General features: G+C 54.2%; 10 protein-coding genes across 12 annotated transcripts; 5 read left to right on the top strand and 5 right to left on the bottom strand.

Moving 5' to 3' along the window:
* Positions 1-139: 139 nt before the first annotated feature.
* Positions 140-2,011, bottom strand: IUM83_13740 (Translocation protein SEC63; the record flags this gene model as incomplete). Its single annotated transcript, XM_067938436.1, has 2 exons — positions 140-319; positions 389-2,011. The coding sequence occupies 2 exons, from the start codon at positions 2,009-2,011 to the stop codon at positions 140-142; spliced, it is 1,803 nt and encodes a 600-aa protein (XP_067790722.1).
* A 482-nt stretch (positions 2,012-2,493) lies between these two features.
* IUM83_13739 (uncharacterized protein) lies at positions 2,494-3,574 on the top strand (the record flags this gene model as incomplete). 2 transcript variants are annotated; one of them, XM_067938434.1, is made up of 2 exons in its annotated part: positions 2,494-3,011; positions 3,109-3,574. In XM_067938434.1, the coding sequence occupies 2 exons, from the start codon at positions 2,494-2,496 to the stop codon at positions 3,572-3,574; spliced, it is 984 nt and encodes a 327-aa protein (XP_067790773.1). The 2 variants fall into 2 exon arrangements, with proteins under 2 accessions (XP_067790773.1, XP_067790772.1); XM_067938435.1 differs by having other exon boundaries at positions 3,103-3,574.
* Positions 3,575-3,593: 19 nt separating this feature from the next.
* IUM83_13738 (Tubulin-tyrosine ligase family) lies at positions 3,594-4,817 on the bottom strand (the record flags this gene model as incomplete). Its single annotated transcript, XM_067938433.1, has 1 exon — positions 3,594-4,817. One exon carries the CDS (start codon positions 4,815-4,817, stop codon positions 3,594-3,596), a length of 1,224 nt encoding a protein of 407 aa, XP_067790771.1.
* Positions 4,818-5,797: 980 nt separating this feature from the next.
* On the top strand, positions 5,798-9,840 carry IUM83_13737 (uncharacterized protein; the record flags this gene model as incomplete). Its single annotated transcript, XM_067938432.1, has 12 exons — positions 5,798-6,033; positions 6,093-6,174; positions 6,259-6,529; positions 6,612-6,643; positions 6,710-6,788; positions 6,873-7,133; positions 7,204-7,332; positions 7,411-7,472; positions 8,966-9,193; positions 9,282-9,554; positions 9,626-9,689; positions 9,767-9,840. The coding sequence occupies 12 exons, from the start codon at positions 5,798-5,800 to the stop codon at positions 9,838-9,840; spliced, it is 1,791 nt and encodes a 596-aa protein (XP_067790715.1).
* A 2,795-nt stretch (positions 9,841-12,635) lies between these two features.
* IUM83_13736 (Ribonuclease H-like domain) lies at positions 12,636-14,118 on the bottom strand (the record flags this gene model as incomplete). The annotated part of the gene is made up of 2 exons (XM_067938431.1): positions 12,636-12,756; positions 12,857-14,118. The coding sequence occupies 2 exons, from the start codon at positions 14,116-14,118 to the stop codon at positions 12,636-12,638; spliced, it is 1,383 nt and encodes a 460-aa protein (XP_067790725.1).
* Positions 14,119-14,291: 173 nt separating this feature from the next.
* Positions 14,292-14,599, top strand: IUM83_13735 (DNA primase, UL52/UL70 type, Herpesviridae; the record flags this gene model as incomplete). Its single annotated transcript, XM_067938430.1, has 2 exons — positions 14,292-14,430; positions 14,517-14,599. 2 exons carry the CDS (start codon positions 14,292-14,294, stop codon positions 14,597-14,599), a joined length of 222 nt encoding a protein of 73 aa, XP_067790810.1.
* A 285-nt stretch (positions 14,600-14,884) lies between these two features.
* Positions 14,885-16,126, bottom strand: IUM83_13734 (actin-like protein; the record flags this gene model as incomplete). Its single annotated transcript, XM_067938429.1, has 1 exon — positions 14,885-16,126. One exon carries the CDS (start codon positions 16,124-16,126, stop codon positions 14,885-14,887), a length of 1,242 nt encoding a protein of 413 aa, XP_067790809.1.
* Positions 16,127-16,203: 77 nt separating this feature from the next.
* Positions 16,204-18,601, top strand: IUM83_13733 (the record flags this gene model as incomplete). Of its 2 annotated transcripts, XM_067938428.1 has the most annotated exons (9): positions 16,204-16,475; positions 16,543-16,759; positions 17,340-17,374; positions 17,445-17,523; positions 17,598-17,648; positions 17,716-17,997; positions 18,226-18,383; positions 18,448-18,500; positions 18,570-18,601. In XM_067938428.1, the coding sequence occupies 9 exons, from the start codon at positions 16,204-16,206 to the stop codon at positions 18,599-18,601; spliced, it is 1,179 nt and encodes a 392-aa protein (XP_067790776.1). The 2 variants fall into 2 exon arrangements, with proteins under 2 accessions (XP_067790776.1, XP_067790775.1); XM_067938427.1 differs by having other exon boundaries at positions 16,543-17,374; positions 17,440-17,523.
* Positions 18,602-18,723: 122 nt separating this feature from the next.
* IUM83_13732 (vacuolar amino acid transporter 2) lies at positions 18,724-20,423 on the bottom strand (the record flags this gene model as incomplete). Its single annotated transcript, XM_067938426.1, has 5 exons — positions 18,724-18,872; positions 19,047-19,173; positions 19,247-19,365; positions 19,720-19,744; positions 19,821-20,423. The coding sequence occupies 5 exons, from the start codon at positions 20,421-20,423 to the stop codon at positions 18,724-18,726; spliced, it is 1,023 nt and encodes a 340-aa protein (XP_067790774.1).
* Positions 20,424-20,601: 178 nt separating this feature from the next.
* On the top strand, positions 20,602-21,170 carry IUM83_13731 (uncharacterized protein; the record flags this gene model as incomplete). Its single annotated transcript, XM_067938425.1, has 2 exons — positions 20,602-21,031; positions 21,109-21,170. The coding sequence occupies 2 exons, from the start codon at positions 20,602-20,604 to the stop codon at positions 21,168-21,170; spliced, it is 492 nt and encodes a 163-aa protein (XP_067790808.1).
* Between the last annotated feature and the right edge of the window lie 9 nt (positions 21,171-21,179).

The following is a 21,179-nucleotide window of genomic DNA, read 5'->3' as shown; positions in this document are numbered from 1 at the left end:
GAATCCATTTTCCTTCATTGAAACAACAACGAGGCAAGTACAAGCACATCGTACGCAACAACACAAATCGAGTTCACACCGTCATCTCACTGCTTGCGTCGTTTCACGGCAAGGCAGACAGACTAGCTGCGCTCGCACTCTATTTGTCCTTCTTGCTCTCGTCAGCCTGCTCCGGCTCCAAGTCCTCATCCTCTTCCTCGCTATCACTCGAGTCCGCAGCGTTCATCACCTGCTCGAACAGCGTGGGCTCGTTATCTAACTCCAAATCCTCCGGGTGAGGCTGGTACACCGGCAGTGTAGATGCGGGGGCGACGTTGAACTGTAGTAAAAAAAACAGTTAGAAAACCTGCATCGCAACAAGAACCACATGAAAGTACGCAAAACTCACCTTAGCAACGGCGCGCAGGTCCATGCCGACGTACGAGTCGCTCTTGACGAAAATGTCCAACTGATAAGTGCCAGCCTTGGGCGGGGCCTGCAGCTGCAGCTTCTGTTCCACGACGCGCTCCTGCGACGTCATCTTGGCGAACGCGTGCAGGTGGTTCATCTTCACGTCACCGACGACGCAGTACCAGCGCTCCATCTTCGGGTATGGGAACCGCGGGGCGTACACGAGGTCGCACGTGTCTCCCTCCTTCACGTTCTGGCGCGTAAGCTTGACGGTGACCGTCATGATGTCGCCCTCAGCGATAAACTCCTCGTCCTCCACGCCGATCGAGATTTGCAGCTCCATGTGGGGCATCATCTCCAGCACCTTGTTCACCTCGGCGCGGTCCTCTTCCGCGAGTCCGCTCAGTCCCTTACGCTCCTCGGGCTTCATGGCGATGTACTGGTGCATGCTGCGCACGGCGTTCTTGCCCGTGACAATGTGCTTGACCTCGGCCTCCGTGAGGTGGGGCAGCTGCAGGAAGGGCGGGTCCTTGAACCACAGGCCCTGCGTGAGGAACTGCTGCATCTCCATGAGGTTGAGCGTGGTCTGCAGCCACGACTTCATGACCGAGATCTCGAGCATGCCGTCCACGAGCTGGATGCCCTTCTTGAGCATGGCGTGCAGGTCTCCCTGCAGCGTGGGGCTGAGCTTCTCGCGCAGGAAGTGCGCGTGCAGCAGCAGGTTGGCCTTGGCGATGGCCGGGTGGTTGAACTTGGGCTTGGCCATCATGTCCGTCTGCTTGAACTTCTTGAAGAGGCCGCCCAGCTCGGCGTCGTCCGAGCCGCGGCGCGGGATCTCGCGGAACTCGGCCGAGCCGGCCAGGATCTCGGGCAGCATGCGCGGGTGCGAGTGCTGCGACATGGCGAAGTTGTAGAAGCCGTACGTGTCGTACATGATCATGCTGTCGCCGTACTTCTTCGAGTGCGAGTACCAGAGCGCCACGCAGCTCGGGATGGCCACGACGAGGATGATCAGGTAGAGGAAGAGCACCACGTTGTGGTTGGCCGGGTCCAGCAGGAAGGTGGGCAGGCCGATGGACAGCTGCAGCGCCTGGCGGCCGTCCGGGTTGCCGAACTTCTCGTAGTTGGCCTTGGCCACCTCGTCCGTGAGGGCCTCGTAGGCCTTGGCCACGAGCATGAACTTCTGCTCGGCCACGGCGTCGCCCTGGTTCTTGTCCGGGTGGTAGAGCAGGCTCATCTTGCGGTAGGCGCGCTTGATCTCGCGCTCCGAGGCGCCCGCGGCGATGCCCAGGATGGCGAACGGGTCGAACGACTTGATCTCCGAGTCGTCCTTGAGCAGCAGCGTCATGCGCACGAGCGCGTACCACACGGCGGCCAGCACCAGCAGGTTGAGCACGAAGGGCAGGGAGAACACATTGCGGAAGGCCGTCTTCTCGGCCTGCAGCTGCTTCAGCTTGCGCAGCTCGCGCTCGCAGCGCACGTGGCTCTTGTCGATCAGCCGGTCCTTCAGGAACACGCCGTACACGATGCGCCGCAGCGACAGGAACGTCACGGGCACCGCGTACAGCGCGCAGAGCGACACCGAGAAGTAGTAGAAGGCCGAGTTGTCGTACTCCAACATGGCGGCCGAGAGCGTGGGCTTCCCTGGGCTACCGGACTACCGGACGGACGATAGGCGAATGGCGTCTGCCCTGCCGACTATGCGGGCGGAGGTGGCACGACACGTGGAGCTCCCGAACCCAAAACAAGCGAAACCGATGGGCCCCTCAACGGGCAACGCACGTAATCAACGCGTTGCTGTTTCGGGGGAATACCCAAAGTTAATGAGTTTTGGGCGGCGGGAGGACAGTATTTTGGGTTTCAGGACCTCCCCAGATGCGCGCTGTTCCTCTCCCTCCTATGCTGCGTGGCACTTGACTTGGACGGATTGACGGCAGGGGATTCATGCCCAGTAGCTGGCGATGGAAGCTGACTACTGTACCTTGATTGCCACTAGTTCATGCCACGGTTGAAAAAACAAACCCGTATCGGTTTCGACGGGTTTCTCGTCGTTCGTAACTTTTTTTTCACTTGGCTTCACTATGTGGCGCCACATTGCCAATCATGGCGTCTGTGACGTGGCGCAGCTCGTGGGTCTTGGATGTCGTGGACGTCACCGTCACCGAGCAGCAGCTGCCAGACGCGCACGGCGGCGTGGCGGCGCTCTCGTCGCTGCCGCTGCGTCTGACGCGGCCCGAGGGAGACGCCGCCGCCTGCGAGCTGACGCTGCAGTGGCCCGCACAGCCGCTGCGCTGCGTCCAGCTGGAGCTGCTGGTCCAGTGCTCGGCGCGCCACATCGAGCTGCACGCCGAGGGCACGCGGCGCAACATGCTGGGCGAGGAGGAGCGCGGCGAGACGTACCTGGGCACGTTCCGCGGCGCCAAGCAGAGCGCGCTCGGGGAGGAGCCGCAGCTCTTCGCCATGTCGCCAGCCTTCCAGCAGAGCGACCGCGACGTGCTCAAAAGTCTGCACGCGCTGCGGGTCAAGTTCGTGTCGCTCACGGGCGACAAGAACTCGCTGGATCTGGTGCAATTCCAGTGCGTGTTCGTGCCCATGGCCCCCGTTGCGACAGTTGAATCGAGGTAGGATATGTAGGATACCTTTTTTTCTAACTAGAGATGTTGATGCAGTCTGTTTCGGGATAATTGAGGTTTTTTTTGTGGGTTTTGGAAGTTGTAGTGCTGCGGGGTTGGCGGCGAAGATGGCTGGATTGGGGGTTGGCACTGCGGGTGCTGCTCCGGACGTGCTGGTGCTTCTGAAGGGCTTCCAGCAGACGCTGGAGCGCGAAATGGAGACGAAGATTGCTCGCGTGGTCGATGCCAAGTTGGCCACGCTGTCGCAACGTTTGGCGTTCTCGGAGCAAGCTCTGTTTCAGCTGCACAAGAAGATGGATGCGAAGGATGCCAATGTGCAGGCGAGTCTCGCCCAGATTCAGCAGAAATTCTCGCAGCTGGAAGACCAGTTGAGCCAGTTGAGTACTGCAAAAGTGGAGGGGGAGAAGAACAACGAGGGTGATTATGAGGTGGACTCAACGGCGACGGAAAAGACGAGTAACACAGATCCTGACGATACGAAGCAAGATGTGGCAGACGAAGTAGCTGAAGCTCAAGCTCAAGCAGGTGTAGCCGTTGCAGAAAGCGAGTAACAATCAAGCGACCTTCTCCTCATCTCTTCCCGGTTGGAGGCAGTCTCCGAGCCCCGTCTTGGTTTGTGTGCTGCAACCATCTCATACAGAGCAGATTGCGGTAGCGCAGCGTGTCGAAGAGTTCCGAATGCTTGTCAAATGATTGTGCTGTTGGGAAGATCCGTTTGAAGTGACCGCAGCGGTGGAGTTCTTCCTCCATCTCCTTGACGAGCTGGAGGTCTTCACCGTCTATCTGGGATATCAGCATACTGCTAGCTGACCCGTGCAGTTCGTCGAGGGTGCGTCGCCGCCTCTGGGCTTCCTTCTCTTTTCGGAGGATCGACGTAGTGATACCTGCGCTTGACTGCCGAGGCTGCTTGATTCCGTGTAGACGGTCTTGCTTGGCCTTGTCCAGTTGCTGGGCTTCTCTTCGTGCGTCCACGAAAGGGATTCCGACGAGTTGGAACAAGTCACTAACGAGGACAGTCTTGATGCGCTTGTCCATGGGCGATGAGCTGCTAAGAGATGGGAACACGTTCACCTCCAGCAGGCGGGGCTCCATGCTTTCACCTTCGAGCAGCACATCAAACCCGTAAAGCTCGAATCCATTGCGACGATTGTTGCTGACGCTACAGGCTGACGCAAGTTTATCCTCAACAGCAATTAGCGTTTTGACGATCAAGTCTTCTAACGCTTGCTGGAAGCTCGCGAGTTCATGAGCTTTTCCTTGGTCACGCAAATACTTGAAGAGCATTTGAAGACTCCATTTGCTGCTTGAAAATGCGTGGGCCTCGTCCGCCTGGGCGTCATCTTGGTTCTTTTGAAATGCTGCAGCATTTTTCTTGTTGATACTGTAGTTGGTGAGATGGCCAAACGGATTCTTCAATGCACTTTTGCTAGTGGAGTATTTTTCCGTGCAAAAGCGAACCAACCCGTCGTGAAAAAGATAAATGCGCAGTGGGTCGTACGATGTTACCGCGACGTAAACACGAAGGTCAAATTTGAGTCCATTGATAAGAAATGGGTCTGCAACGTAGCGCTGTGCAACGTATGCCTTTTTCTTGGAGAGCTTTGGAGCACCATGGGTACTTGCAGACACGAGCTTAATGCCTCGTCCACAGGACAAATTCGGCGGCTTCAGAATCCAAACAACACTAGGTTCGGCATGAAAGCGCGCTAAGAACTGCTGCTTGTCGTAGTCGTTTGCTGTTAGATACGTTTCCGGAATGACACCAGCGTACGCAGTCGGGTATTTCTTTCTCATACGAAGGAGGTGACCACACAAGCGGTCTTTACGACCTAACTCAAAGCTACCTGGAAAATGATTCACACGCTGAAAAGGTAGCAGTGCTGCGTATTCTTGCGCCTTCAGGTGTTCACCCCAGAAAATGTTCCAGGTGTTGGTCGATGCTGTTTTGCGGACGTTGGTCGCTCGAAGCGAGTTGGTGATAGCATTGTACAAGAAACGCTTGGTGCCTGCAAAGGACAGTCGTAGATCCGATCCATCTGAAGAGATCTCGCGTACTACAAGAAGATCACCAACGGAAGTCAGCACAGCTCACGGGTAGTCGTACTATAACCGTCGCTCACCTTCATATCCAGCAGGGCATTGTCGTTGGATTTGAACGGAAGTGGGGTATGGGAAGAATAGCACCGGTTGTGAAGACTGATCGATTTTGGAGACCAGAACGAAGATGGTGGGCTGTCGTTTGACTTCAGGTTCTTGATGCATGGGACCTTACGGATTCGTTTGAAGGATCCCTGGTGGTCCGTGTGTGCCGGGCTTCAAGCCGAAGGTGGCCAAGTTGTGCCGCAGTGCAGTGATGAACTTGTGGAGGGCGAGGTCGTGTGTCGTCGGCCTCTATTTTGGAGGAGCACTTCGCATGTCAGAACATGGTGATCCCTATTTGCGGCGTCCTCCTCGTTTAGCTGTGGCCGTGCAGTCCGTCACGACTTTGAACCATGACACGGGAGCCATGGATGCAGCCTGCTGAGGAGCGAGACTCTTTCCGGAGGATACCGGGAGCTGATCGAAGACTGAGCATTGTGTCAGGTAGCTTTCCGATACGAGCCGGGAGTAAAGTTGAACTGCAAGGATCAGGGCAGGGCTTGCAGCAAATACAGGAACAGCAGCAGGGGCAGCAAGCATCAGTGCCACAAGCGCAATTACCATGCGAAACCCCAACGACGAATCTCAGCATCACACCCGTAGCAAAACTTTCGATGATATCTCGCCGGGGCTCGATGCTTGGCTCGCTCAAGGCATACTACCGCAAGCTGCGCACCTTTAAGGGCACTGTTCGAGCTTTGATCCATCTCAAAAGAACCCCATTATCCCTTTTGAGTGGCATCAAAGCGAATGCTCCGACTCTACCGAATCTGAGCGATGAACAGCGAAGTGTTGCGTTGGAGGTCCCTCGAATATCTGCCACAGCTGCTTCTACTGTTCAAACGAAGGTGCACAAGCTTGTAGCGGAAGGGTACGTGACGGAGATGACGAGAAATACCATCACGAAATCTCATTTTGTATGATATGCAGTCATGTTGTTACCGAGATCGACCCGACGGCTGGACTGGAGGTCGCCTACCGACAGCAGGGCAACCTCGACCATTATACCGAGGTATCTGGATACCGTTTGGGCTTTTGCTTTAAGTGATGACTCTCATCACTAATCGGATCACTTTGTTATCGGCCACCTTTGTAGGACAACCTTGCAAAACGCGTGAGTCTCCAGCAACATCCTCACATGATTGCACTTACTCAACGCCTCTGGAATTGCGCGTTGAGGAACGGGGAGAAAAAACTGAAGTTTTCTGATTACGAGACGTATATGCTATGCTTGCACCGCTTGATCCTCCCCGAGTTTGACATCGCCGCCTCCAAAGAGTTGATTATGGACGACTGGAAACGAGACAGTGGGGAGCAAAATTATCTGGATTATGCTTTCTTTCATTTATCAATGTTCGAGTTGGTCGGTGCGTAGAGTTCTGGGTTCCACATACTTCGTCGTGTATGACATTATGCTGAGTCTGTGCTGCTGCTGGTGGTGGGATACAGATCTGTGGACCGATACTGTTGATCCGGAGGATGTAAGTTTGTTCTTGTGCATTATGCATATCGAAAGGTCTTGCCTGCTAATTCCCGTTTTTTCCCAGTATATATCATTGCTTTATTGCATCACTCACTGCCTAACTTATCTTCTCAATGACTGTCACATGCTGAAATCCCTTGATGGTCCGCACTATTTCTTGGTATATTCGCTAGTCGATGAATGGTGTTGCTTATCAAGCGTGCGTGGATACTTTGTGTGTCATACAGATGTATCTGCTGTTGATATACTGGAAGAATCGAAAGGGGTCACGTTGGAGGGGATCAAACAAGATCTTCAGCGTGAGCTAAACAGTGACGCTTTCGCTTACTATCGGGACCAGGTGAAGCTCGCTGCTGAAGCAAATCAAGCACTTGAGCGAGGGAATAACCCCATCAGTGCCTCGGAGAATAAGCAAGATAACAACAGGTCGCGGTCGCGTGACCGCAAGCGCTCGTCTTCTAAGGGTGCAGAACGAGATGGTGCAAAAGGTAACCCGCCTAAGTCTACACTCAACCGTACGGATAAAATGTGATCCTCATGTTCACTTATGTATTGTAGATTCAGAATCAACATCACATCATCGTCGAAGCCGATCAGGCAGTGTTGCTTCAGGTCCGGATTCTCCAAAGCGAAAGTTCTCAGTGCAAGCTAGTTCAAAAGCTCTGAACCTCACGGCAGATACTTCTGGTACGACGCATATTTCGGCCTCTGTTTTTAAGTGTTGTTTAAAAAAACTGATGTGCATGCGCATGTACCTTCTATCAGGACCCGACGGCAACAATCCTGGGCCACCACCCTTGACTACGCAAAACTATCCGGTTGAAACAGTACGAGTGTCTCCAAGACGAGAAACTGCAGTTCAGCAGCGAGCGATTTCGCCTAATGTTTTTACTCGCGGAGGTGGTGTCATTCTCAGCGTCGGTACGATGGATGGTATGGTGATCTCCAAATCCATCTCGGACGGGAGCCCCGCGGGCGTACCAGCATTTCCTCGTCGAAGGTCCCGAAGTGCATCAAACTCGAGTCAACATCGGCGGGATCAAATTTTACAATCGGTTTCTGGAAAAGAAGATAGTCCTCGCGATGCAACCTATTCACCAGGATTGCAGGTAAGCCACATTGAAGCGTCAGGATCGGCACTCCGCACGGGCGTTCAAGACTCTAACGCTCCAGGATACCTGTTGATCCCGAGTGTTGCCAATTCTGGCAAATCTCGAGAACCATTTACAGTTCGCGCCGCTGCCGTCGCGGAGGCAGCCGCCGGAATGGCCATGTCTGCTGCACCTGTGAATGCTCGGCACACATTTGCATCCCAGCGAACGCAGCATCAACGAGCATCGCAGTTCACACCTGAGGGGACCGCCTTGTCGGTACCAAGCGGGGCCACGAGAAACATACCACCTAACTTCTTTATCAACAATAGCAGCCTGACAGCACCATTGATGACAATTGTCAGCAGTAGGGCAGCGACACCACGAGAGACAAATTCATCGATGAGGAAGATCCAGCTGCAATTTCAAGAGAGTGTAGAGGCATCCACAACGCGACCGCAGACCCCACACAGAGGTTTCATAGGGGCATCAATCTCGTCCCCACGAGCCAGCAACGCTATCACTCCTCAAGTTGCAGGTATTTTCATTTCGGCACAGCAAAAACCTATCAGACCCCCATCATCTCCTCGATATTCTATCGCTTCAACTCCGAGAGCGGGGAGTATTATGAACAGCGACTATCAAGCACCAACAAGCCCGCGGAAAATGCAGCAACGCCAACTCGACGACAGACTGTCATTGGTTGGGCCCAGCCCTATATCCAATTTGACCAGCGCAACGACTCTGACCATCAACGGCAGAATGGCAGCCCATGATGCACATCGCCGACAGTCAGCTATAACTCCTGGCCCCCCCTCCCAGCTTCCAAGTAGTGTTGGATCAATGATGCTATCCACCAGTGCGGCTGATGCACCGACATCGACAACACCGTCCCAAAAGGACGACCTGAAAGCGTTGATTTCCCCCCGTTACATCGTCACCAACCCCATGGTACCCAACCATCACGCGCCAAACCTGAAGCAGTCAAGTGTTCGACCTCAAGGTTCCGTCCGAGGATTCGCCGGCGTCAAAAGCAATCCACGAATGCGCTCCAGCTTAGTTACTGGGGCTGCATCAAACAACCTCCAGCAGCAGCAACGCCAGCTACGACAACCATCCGAGCGACTCGCTGTCTCTCCTGGAAAACTCGGATAGTAATATTGCAGTCGTACCCCAAAATACTATTTCAGAAAGCCAAATTACTACCGGTACCCTCAGTTTTGAATTAGCGTTACTTCAGGATGGGGCCTGAGAGCGAGGCGTCGGGGCTGCTCTGGTGGGACGAAGAGCTCGTCCAGCCGCGCGTCTCCTTCCGCGCCGTCTTCTTCCCGTCCTTGGTGCGCGCTTGCGACCCCCAGTCGCTGCCGTCCGAGCTCTCGCGCGACGAACTGCGCGTCGTAACGCAGTTCTGCATCTCTGCCGATGCCAATCAAAGCGACCAAGTGTCCAAAGACGACGTGAGCGCCTCAATCCAATGTAAATGCCGCTAAAATAACGTGGAATATGACGCTTATGGTTTTTGCATTGATGGTGCAATTGCTGCAGTTCCGTCGGTTCCTCGCACGCTTCGGACCGCTCGAGCTCAGTCTGTCCAAGTTGGTAGCGTGCTTCTGCGTAAACGGAGGGCTGGCGCCGTGGTTCCATGGAGAAATAGGGCGACAGGAGGCGGAGGGTGTGTTGTCGACAATGGAACGCAGTGACGGAGCGTTCTTGGTCAGGTTTTCCGAGTCGCACCCGACAAAGTTCACGCTGACGTACCTGAAAGTGCACTCGGCGAGCTCGAGCACGCCCGGACGGCGAGAACTGAAGAACTGCCTGGTGCGAAATTTGGGCGAACCGGGGTATGCACTCTTGGAAGCGAGGCGTGGTGGGTCGAGTGGTAATGTTAGGCAGCGCACGTATGCGTCGATCGGGGCATTCATCCAGTCCAGCTCCGGCAGATTAAAATATGGGGTACGTTTAGCGACCGCTATGGTTGTATATGGCATAAAACCTTCCTGAATTGCCGCTGTAATTTTGTATTGGTGCAGGTAGCATCAGAGTTCTCTGCGAAATGCAATCAGGAACTGGCTGCGGTAAGAGCCATGCAGGACCACCAGAGTGACTCTTACTCAGCATTTAGCACGGAATCGTTTGGGAAGCCGGAACCTCCACCTGATGCAGCGTCAATGCTGTTTTCGCGGTCTCCTCCATCACAATCCTCGTTTTTCAACATGCCATCATGCAGTACAAACACCAGCAACAAGAGTTTTCCGGTGTCGGATAGCTATGGAGGTTTCTCGCTGGAGTCTCTCGCACCTCCTGTTGTCCACCGAACTGAATCGCCCGATAATGTATCTGCCAGCAACTACAAAGACAACACCATCAAATGGACTGATAGAAAGGTTGGTTCTTCACCAGGGCCATTTGCAAGTGGCGACTACGGGAGCTTTGGATCATTTGCTCATCAACCGGAGGAAGAAGCAAACCCCAACACGGGCAATACAAATTCCCCACCATTGCGTCACCTCCATCAGATACCAGCTACCACCATGTCGGACGAGTACGCCAGTTTTGCTAGTTTGGCGTCCACATACACCAGCGATTCCCAACACTTGGCAGGACGTATTGAGCAAGCCGTTTCGTTGTCAAGATCACCGACTTCTGCAGATTCTACGAGACGGTCAAACTTTGCTAATGCTGGAGCTTACGGCTCGTTCGCGAGCGTTGCGGTAACCAAACCATTAAGTACAGCTCCAGTTGATGATGTACCCAGCAACGGACTTCTCGGCACAAGCATCCGCGAGGTCTCTTCTGCTAGTGACTATGGCAGCTTCGCCTCATTTTCGAATGAGTTAGAAGACAAGCGACCTCAATGGGAGCAATCGATTGGTGCCCCACCTCCACCTGTGACGGCGAGATGTGACTACCAAATCATGTCTCGGGACACGGACATCTATGGCAACTTTGCTTCCTTGTCACTTGAGGAAAATAAAGCATCAACTCAAGCATATGCTCCTTCACCGAGATCGGCCCCGACTCGAGCCACCCCAGTCGCAGCCCTTGCTCCAAACTCGGACGTGTACGGCTCATTCGACGGGACAGCAGCAATTTCAGCTGGGAAGACAACGCCAACCACTTCGGCGCTTGATGAGCTCAATGTCGGGATGGAATTTTACAAGCAAAAGCGGTTAGACGACGCACTGCTCCGATTCATGTTGGCACAAGAAATGGCCCGTGCAACGGGAGACCAGGTCGTGGAAGCGCGCGCGCTTGGCAACCTTGGAACTGTGCACCTAGACAAGAAAAATCCGCACCAAGCTGTCCGCTGCTACCAGCAGTGCTTGGATATTACGCGAGCTATCGAGGATACCAAGCGTGAACGCACAATTCTCAATAACCTCGTACTTGCTCTTGTGGCGAGCGAGGACTTCGAACGTGCACTTGCGTGTTGTCAAGTGCAGCTGGAGACTACAACAAATGCCATTAATCGCCGCAAGATCATCTCTCGGATGAGTTTGCTCCGCGAGAAAATGGCGCGCCAAACTAACGCGTAACAAATACTTCGAAGTACTGCGAAATACGTTGGTTGTATTACGAGCTTACTGTTTATATACTATCTTTTTGCTGAAGCATTGAATTACAATGCAACTGATGCCTGTGTTACTGCTCCTGATGGATCGTGAGGTGAGGGTGCCACAACAACTGCAGCAGGAAGCGGCGGAAGTGCCTCAAAGAAAAGCTGGTCTAAAGACAATCGCACTTCTCCGGAGCTGGGGGGTTTATCTTCGTGACTACCAATGCTGTCGCGCCCTTGAATCTGCTGCAACTGCTCCAACTCGTCTACTGCCAACTCGTGATCTAACAGCTTTTTCCAGTCGCTAGCAAACGCTGCCCATTCATCCTGGCTGCAAAGTAATTCTTCTGGACGACTCGCCTGAAGTAAATCGGGCAAGATATTGCTACCATCAGACGCAGGCGTCGCGCTGCGTCTTGCTCTCTTCAAACTCGTAGCAAAGCCTACATGCAGTAAGAGCTCTACCTGCTCGGGACGCTCGGTAGTCTGCGCAACGGAAGGCAGAAAACCAATACCACGAATAACACGGCGTAGATCCGCACATGCCAACGCAACGGCGTACACACGACAGCAAAGCGCACAGATCTCTGGGTGCGACTCCGACACGAACGAGTAAAATGACGATACATCCGTGTAATCACTTGTCGTCTCGGCATCGAAAGGGAACTGGCGAAGTTGGTACGAATTGAGGACCCCTTCGATCTTGTTGCTTGGAATCGGACCCAGATGTGTTGTTTCATTTGCAGCCTCACCCTGATTGTCATGAGCTTGACAAAACCAGCGCTGGAAGTAAAGTTGAAAGTAGGATGACACAGCTTTCCACTGCAGTGCACTGTTGCTCATGTCAAGACGTCCAGTATCCATATGGAAGTCGAAAACATAAGCAAGGACCATCGTTGGTAGATCATAGCGCTGCCACATAGCGTCCAATAACCGATGAAGCCGTTGAGCCACCACCGTTGCATTCTCACCGCTGTTTGTTGAGGACGAGGCCATATCAGCAGATTCTGCTAGGGCGGCATACTGCTGACTCATGCGGCCGAGCTGGTACATGACATGCGCGAGAGTGAGCCCCCCATGTACAGTAGTTGCACATTCGTCATCGTTGTCGTAAGCACTGTTCATCTCGCCTAGTTTTGGCTTTGCCTGAAAGACGAGACTGTATGCTTCTCGAAGCGGAGCTAACAGGACCGCCAGTTCTCGCAACGTTTTCCAAAGTCGTGCGTTGTTGCCCAGAACAAGTTCGCGAAGAGCTAGTGGAGCTAATGGCGATCCTCCCTCGTGTTGACTCGAACACAACGCCGTGATAGCGTCACTATAATTAAGGGCTTTCGTGAGGCAAGCTACAAACGAATACCAGTGTTCTTTTGTTGGAAGCGGAATTCGAGCATCATCTTCACCGGAAATGGCGCGCAGTGATGCCAGCAACCGTGCATTGGAAAAATACGCCGCCAGCTCGACAAGCTGTCCAACCGCATCACAATAAGCCTCATGCGTAAGGACACTTCCAACCAGCGATGTGAGCAACGCAGACATGCAGGGGACAACCAGGAGCGAGCACCACCTTTCACTGCGGCACACTCTCTTTGCGGCGCTGAGTCCAACGGCCGAGTCAGCCACGACCCCCATGACGCAAATATTCTTGTCGTTCAGCTCCTGTAAAACATCCTCAATGGCGTCCGCAAGTGGTAGCAATTTAGCCGGGTGCAGCAACGTCATTGGAGATGAACTGTCATTGTGTTCGTCAGTAGAACCATGTGATGTAATGCGCCCTTCTAAATCCTCCACTCGAACACAAGCAGCGTCTCCATTCGAATTAACAAGCGTGAACGCCACCAGATACTGCAAGTCCAGGGTACGCCAGGATGTAATACTCAACGTGAGTCCACTTTTAATGGTCGAGTTCAGCATGCCTTCCTTCACACGCTCCAATTGACTCTGGGCCAGTTTCGCAGCAGTCTCCTCGAGAAACGCCTGACTCCCCACACTGCTGATCACTTCATCACTGTCGACGCTTCCAGGGCTCAGAACCTGCAGCAGCTCCTGGAACTCGCTCTTCTGAAATGCCGACAACGGGATGCCGGCAGCCACCGCAGTCTGCAACACGCTCACTCTCCACCGGGCCAGCGCATGTTCCTGTTCTGCTGCATTGCCACTGTCCGTGCGTCCGCGCTTGGCGGGCATAGTCAAGTACCCCCCGCTAGTCTTGGGCGTCAACCTCTTGTCCTCTCCACCACTACATGCAGTAGTGTCCACATGAGTGAGACGAGGCATGTCCACCGCCTCGTCCGCCAATGCTTCACTCGCCGTCCTCTTGGCAGACACCGCGGTGTCCACCGCCACCGCCTCCGTGCCTGCCGCTGCGGCAAGGACAGCAGCGGCGTCGTCCGCCGTCGTCTGCTGCCGCGCCTCTTGCATGGCCGCCACCGACGCTGCAGTGGCGCTGGCAGCCGCTGCCACTGCGTCCAGGAGCAGCACTTGGTCGTCGTCGTCGTCGTTCACGGCCTCCTCCAGCCGCCTGCTGCTCTCGTCGTCGCCGTTGCTGGCGCTTTTCCTGTTGTGGGCGCTGCGCTCGCGTCGGCCGCAGAGCTCTTTAACTGTCTCCACCACTTTGCGCGGGCAATTGGGGCAGCTCTCCAAGTGTCGGAGCATGTCCGAGGACACGCCGCGGGTGGGCGGCACCTGCTCCGCGCCATGGCGAGCCACGCAGTACGAGCAGTACGCGTGGTAGTGGTAGCGGTTGCGCTTCTCTCCGCGGTGGAAGTGCGCCCACAGCGGGTGCACAGGCCGCCCCGTGCGCTTGAGCGTCGCCGGCGCGGCGTCCATCACGAGTATCGTCTGGGTTATGATTGTCGGGTACGTTCCGTGTAACCAGCTCAATCCTCGCTTTAGTGTTGATATACAAAACCCAAGGTAACCGGTTTAGTGACGATTTGACACTGTCTCCGACTCTTCATTCAGCATTACCCTCGTCCTCGGCCGTAGCTCCTCGTCCAGCCATGGAGAATGCAGCGCCAGCTCCTTCGTGCTCCGTCTCGGGCTCGCAGCGACGTGACCGCGCAGCAGACGCGGACGCAGACTCGGCCAACCAGCAGGCAGCCGGCGCGCAGCAGCAGCCCGAGCACGACATGTTCGGCGGTGCGTAGCGTAACCTCTCCGTCCTCGTGCTGGGGCAAAGGTTACACGCGTGTATCTGACAGGTTACGCGTTGTCTTGATCTGCAGACTGGAACCTCAACACCGTCATGATGTTCATGCTGCTGCTGCACTTCATGCAGTACGCGATGCGCCAGCCCTGCGGCTGCTAGAGCTCCCAAGTCGCCCAAGTGGCGACACATCTGATTCTGATCTGACGCGACTCAGTTCAGGTCTCAGCTTCTGCCAAGAGCCCGACTGTGCCGAGAGCTGCCAGCTCTTCATGCACACCCTCCCTCCCAGTTGTCGTTCCATGTTTCTGTGTACTTTGCTCTTATTTTTTTATGTTTGGGTGCAGCCTGTATGTAACCTGGAAAACAAAATACACGTGCATCTACTATTGTTGATTTTGTTTTTGTTGTTGCTGTTGTTGTTGTTGTTGTTGTTGTTGTTGCTGGCTAGAAGCATTTCCGGTCCAAGATGGCCTCGTGATACTCTTCCCACTCCTGCTTAGTGATGTGGATGTCGCGGAACGTGTCGAGGGATGCGAACATGGAGCCGCCGACCCACGCGGCGATCTTGCGCTGCGAGTTGTAGCCTCGCTCCCGAACGACTGGATCTGGAATGACGTTGACGGTGCTGCCACCGCCAGTGCTTTGGAGAACGGACTGCAGCTCGTCCTGGAAGCGGTGTGAGAAACCGGGGAGCATTGTCGTGCCCCCCGCGAGCACGATAGCGTTGAGCAAATCAGTTTGCAGATCCTTGTCGCACATAGCAATGCTGGCCGCCGCACATTCGTGCAGCCCTTTGTCTGGCCGCAACGGGTGCTCATCGGCCAGCTCCTGCGGTTTGAAGAGCACTTCTGCAGGCATCGTCTGTGTGTGGCGATCTACTTGCAGTATGGTCCCATCGGGTAGTTCAAATGGCTTGCTCGTGTCGTCCTGCTGATTCTGACCCGCTTGCTGGTTGGTGCCGTTCCCCATCGCACAGGTTGACTCCTTGATTTCGTCGATTGTGTGAAGCGGAAACGAGTGGAAAGATACTCCGCGCTTGGACAGCAGCAGGTGAAGGCGGTGGCTGATGTCCATGCCCCCAGCATTGTAGTGTAGTGCCGCGTGGGGCAGCGCGTAGCCCTCGAAGATGGGGATGGCGTGACTCGATCCGTGACCTACCTCCACCACCAGTCCGCGGGTGCGTCCCGACGCGAAAAGCGATAAAACGCACTGCTGCATGAAGTAGAAGCCGCAGACCTTCTGGGACTCAAACATCAGCTGGGCCATGCGCTCTTGCTGTTTCTTCGGCCCTGACGGTGAACTGATGCACAGTACTGGCAGTGCTGCAGTCTCCGGGTCCACCCGCAGCTCCTGCGAGAAGACAAACTCCCACATGCGCTCCAACGCGTCCCAGTCCTCCACAATACCGCGGTTGATCGGGTTCGATAGCTCCAGGAAGTCTCGATACAGCTGGCACTCGGCCCCGACAAACGTCTCCCGGTCGCGGAGCTCGGCCTTCCAGTTCGGCGCCTGACTCGCGAACCACTCGGGGTTCTTCACTCGCCCCGTGCATGTCATGAACGTCGAGCGAGGCGTATCTTCGCCCGAAAACCCCGCCTTGAAGCAGCCTGAGCCGTTGTCCAGCACAATCGCCTCCATGGCTGCAAGTGCTGGAAGATCGACGTGATGTAGCACAAATGTAGCCATGTATCGGCTCGCGACCTTTCGCGTGAAGGTTTTCAGCCAATCAAAATGAAATGCGCCAGTAACGGTCGCTCCTCATAATGACGCAGGTCTTCGAGAGCGAGGCGTGCCGCGTCTGGACGGGGGCCCTGGGCGCGCCTCTGCACGCCATCGAGGACGCGGAGCAGCACGAGCTGGATGTGCTGCCCTTCAGCATCCAGATATGGCTAAGCGCGCGGCCAGATACCACGCCTGAAGGTCTCTATTTGGTCAAAAATCGGGAAGTTGGTGTCAATTCAACGCAATTGCTCCAGAACTCTATCGGTAGCCTTTTCTTGCCAGGTGCAGCGCTGTCCTGCTTCTCGCTGTACAGGTGAGGGCTATTTGCATTGGTTTGCGCAGATTTGGACGAGTATTTGACGGGTTATCACTGCTGCTAGCCCTTCGCCATTCGTGTCGAGTGTTCTGGTGGTGCTGGACGTGGATGATACGCGGCAGCAAGGGTATTTTTTCGGCCGAGTGCGCCGAGCAGTGTTAAGACCAGAGGCCATTGGGGAAGCAGCTCCAACGGACGAAGAAGGCAGCGGCAGTGGTGCTTTCTACGATACGGAGGTTGCAGAAGAGCTATTGGCTGCTTTGCACACGGCGTTCCCTAGAGTACCGTTGTCAAGCTCAGCAAAAGAATGCCTTGCTAAGAGAGAGATGAGTCGACGTTCAGCTGGAGCTAGTAAGCTTGGTGAGATGGTGAAGCGAAGGAAAACGTTGTCGGCTGAAGCATTTTACGGAGTAAGGACACTGAAGTCGGAATTACCTGGACCTTCCGACGACCGTGTGTCGAATAGCAGTTGGAGATTGTTTTACGAGAAGCTGCAATTTAGAGTTTCGCACTCGCTAATGTGTCAGCTTGAAGGCACGGCGCCGATTTCGTCCTCATTTCCACGCCAGTACGAAGCTTTCGAGTTCGCTGATCAAGTTGCAGCCCTTCGAAGACGACTGAAAACTACTGGGCATCACGATGATCACGTGCCTCGTGTGTTCTCCTTCGAGAGTGTTGGTGACGGTAAGCGCCGCTTCCTCGTTGCGAACTTCGCCGAATTCTGGAAGAACTACAAGAAAACTCGAGTAGACCAGCGCCACGTCTACGAAATTATTCGCGAAGGCACACCCTGCCGACTTTACTTCGATCTGGAGTTCAAGCGTGCTATTAATCCTCATGTGGATGGCGACTCCCTGGTAGCTCGGCTCGTATCCTTACTCCAGCTTCAACTTTACGTAAGGACATGCAGTACACCATCGATACTCAATTCGGACTTGGAGAGCTGACGTCAATTTTACAGCGCAGGTATGGGATTCACGCGCGCTCAGGAGGCATTTATCAATTGGATTCGTCAACACCTGCCAAATTCAGTCGCCATCTCATTGTAAGTGAGCCATTTGCTCTGACTTGTACCTGCGTATGTACTCAGATGACCAACTGCGTCGGTTTATGATGCAGTTTCACCTTCCGGATGGTGCTCTCTTCGTGGACAACCTTCATGCTGGAGCAGTACGTCCCCAATTTGGTCTGTTGAAAATGATTGGTATAACACCTGACGTTTTCTTCTCATGAATAGTTTGTACGCGAGTTTATTAGCGACCTCGTTGCATTCGGTGATACCAGCACTGAAAACCCGGAGGCACACGACCTATATACGCCATTTCTCATTAACATGGAGAGGCAAGACGACCCTGTTGACAAGAAACAGCTCTTCATTGACACAGGCGTATACACTCGAAACCGCATGTTTCGCGTGCTCGGCTCGTCAAAATTCAAGAAACAGGCAATCCTACGCCCGATCAATGAGCTACATTCGACACCAAGCGAGCTAGATCAAGAGTTGTTTGTGAACACATTGGTTTGTCCGTATCCGTCTATTGAAGCAATGAAGCTCCACCAACCGGCCAAACATTGCCGACTTCTACGCTGCGAGCCATCTCCTACAGCCTCGGGGCGCAGCCGAAGATTTACATCATCAAGATATAGTACCAAGACTATCACCAGCTCGTCAGTAGAATGCCGACGCTCGATCTACCCCGCATTAGACACTTTCATTCGCTCCATAGCTACCATTGGTGGCGTTCAGGGTGAAATTCGCGCAATTCAAATGCTGATGACCAACAGCTTGGCAATGCTAGCTGTGCTACCGGGCCAACACCTCGACCAAGAACAACCTGAGGACACGGCTACAGCGACGCAAGCCTACCCGTGGATGATCATTTATCACATGGCACGTAATCGCTGGTGCGCAAATATTCGACGACCGCACAAAAGTAACAATGTCATGTTCATCGTGGACATCGACCAGCGCGTTTTCTATCAGAAGTGTCATGATCCAGCTTGTCAAGCAATTGACTTCAGGTACAACGAATATCTCTACTGGCATTGTTTAATTACGCTTTTTCATAGCAGCTTTTTGTTTGTATGTAGGTCACCATCGCAACCGCTTCCTTCTCACATAGATCTCAGGGCAGAAGCAGCTACAGTACTGTACAACTGCTGATCGTTCCGTCGACGAGTACAGGACGAACAAGAATGCGTTGCATCGACACGTGTGATAATACGCTTTGTTCGTCTGCAGCAACTACGGGAATACTTGCACTGCAGCAACGATGGCGGAACCGATAATTCCAATGAGGCCGGTTGCAATGCTAAGCGCGGGGAATAGTTTCATGAGCAACCAACCCCCGCGATCATCGTCGTCGTCACCCACGGTCAATTTCAAGTGGCACGCTGCAGGCAGAATGAACAAGAGGGAAAGCCCGCCTACTGCACCGGTAGCGCACATAGCTTTCGCGATGGTGTATCGTGTGAAGATTGCGACCTGTGCGAGCGCAAGTACCGCTATAGCCGTGGCTAAAGTGCTTTTCCAACCGAAACTTGTCTGGGTTATAGCGACTCCTTTACGAGTACCAGACTTGCGTCGTCCTGTGTAGTTTCTGGATCCAGTCTGGGACCAAAACAGAACATCATCTTCTTCAGTGTGGTAATTTGTTCGCGAGAAGAATTTGAATGTGTGCCGAGAGACGACGACCTACAGCATTTAATACAGGCAAACGAGTATATCAATTCAGAGAAACAGATTCAGTGGCGAGATTGTTCATTACCTCGAGCGCAATGCACACGATGGAGCAGAAAGGTATCATGATCCAGTACGCCCAGCTATTCTTCGATGGCAAATCTCCCCCAGTGCTGATGTAATTTTGCAGTACATCGGCTCGAGTGTCTGACATGAACGACAAGTATCCACCAACACCAAACCCAAGCGCCCAGAAGATCGATATAAGTGTAGAACCGATGGATAGACCGGCAAATCTGCCGATTGAACGCTTTTGAAGGGCGTAGAATGAGTGAAATACATGGTGCGGACTCGCAAATGCTGTCGCCAGGATCGCCATTGAGTGACAAACTGCCGCGTGCATCGTGAAGTAGTCGCTTGTAATCCCCCTTGAGAACAGCGGCACGTCACGTTTGTGAAGAGCGGGCATGTTTGCCAGAACGAAGAAGCAGGCGACGAATAATGACAAGGCCACTGCAATGCATGATCGCTTCAACTTTGGATGCGAAGACCACGCCAAACAAAATGGAATCACCACCCCGACAGTCTGTGGACAAGCGATTCATTGAAAACACATCAGCATGACAATGAAAGTGGTATCACCCCAGTCGGCAGCAGCTTACCAAGAGCTCAGCAAACCGTACACGACCTCTAAGGAACCAGACCATGGATGGATACTTGGTTGCTGAGTCTGTGGAGTCGATGTCGTCCAGGTTCAAACCCAGCGCCTGACTGAGCAACACCGGCAAGTCTTGAAAGAGAATGGCGAAATACGTCGCGATGAGGCCGCCGGACACCGTGAGCTGAAGGAACCCCGAAGCGATGGCTCCCTTTGCGCCGAAAGCCATTGCAGCAAGCCCATGCAAAGAGTAGACTCCGTGGGAGATTCCAAGTTGGACAAGTCGCAGTCTCAAGGCGCACGCCACGAACGCGAAGATTGGCAGCAACACGAGTGTGAGCAGGAATCCGCCCAGCAAGAAGACGTACGGTAGCACGAGAGCCGTCGGACCCACACACCCTGCAGCCTGAATAATTGCAACGTGAAGAGCAGAGCAGTCTCCCGGTGCCAGATCACTGAGCTCTACAAACGTATCGGGCCCACCAAGTAGGTCGTCTTCATCTGCGCCGTGTCGAATCCCTCGACCATCGTGGATGGTGTAGGCGGACGCTTTAGACCCCGACTTGATGGTGGCGTAGGCGCGACTGGACTTCGAGGACCTCCCCATGCAGCTCGAGCAGCAATCGTTCGAACCACAAGCATCGAGTACTGTTGAAAACCATTGCCGGGATCATTAGTCGACGCCGCTTCGACGCGCGATCTTGACCATTGCGATCTTAGACGCAGTGCATGGTGTCCGTTCATCTGCGTCTCTTTGAGGTGCCGGCGAACCATATCGGTATATCATGCGTCGGCAACGACGAGGGCGATCGGTGCTGGTGGTGGCTGCGCTGCTTGGCGCGGCAGCGCATGTGTCAGCGCTGCCAGTGGATGTGGAGGCTGGAGACGCTGCGTTCCAGGTCGCAGCAGCTTTCGAGAGCGTTCCGGACGAGAACTCAACGGCTCTTCTGGATGAAGTTGTGATGCCGGCGTCACTAGAAAGTCAAAGAGCGGTGCCATCGCCACCGGATGAGGATTCGGAGCCGCGTGATTTGAGACCGGTCGAGGTGTCAACCGAGAAGCACCACCACTCAAGTAGCCTCCCAGTGCCCTATGGAGGGGCGATGGTCGCCGTGGAAGCTGCTGCGCTTCTTGTCGGCGGAGCAACGCTCATCGTTCTACTCATCGTCAAGGCCAAAGCACGCTCCGCAGTGACCCAGTACGAATACGACGAAGGTGCAATGGCAGCTTGCTTACATGTGAAGGTTGGTTGAAGATTGACTCGTTTTACCCTTGTCTACAACTTCATGTAGACTACATTGATCCGATGCTGCAGTCACTTCTCTACAGCGACATGGACTACGCTGCCATCTAGGGTGAACGA

The sequence above is a fragment of the Phytophthora cinnamomi genome, assembly GCF_018691715.1.
Source record: "Phytophthora cinnamomi strain GKB4 chromosome Unknown Contig44, whole genome shotgun sequence".
Lineage (NCBI taxonomy): Eukaryota > Oomycota > Peronosporomycetes > Peronosporales > Peronosporaceae > Phytophthora > Phytophthora cinnamomi.
This window is presented reverse-complemented; position numbering and strand designations above follow the sequence as displayed.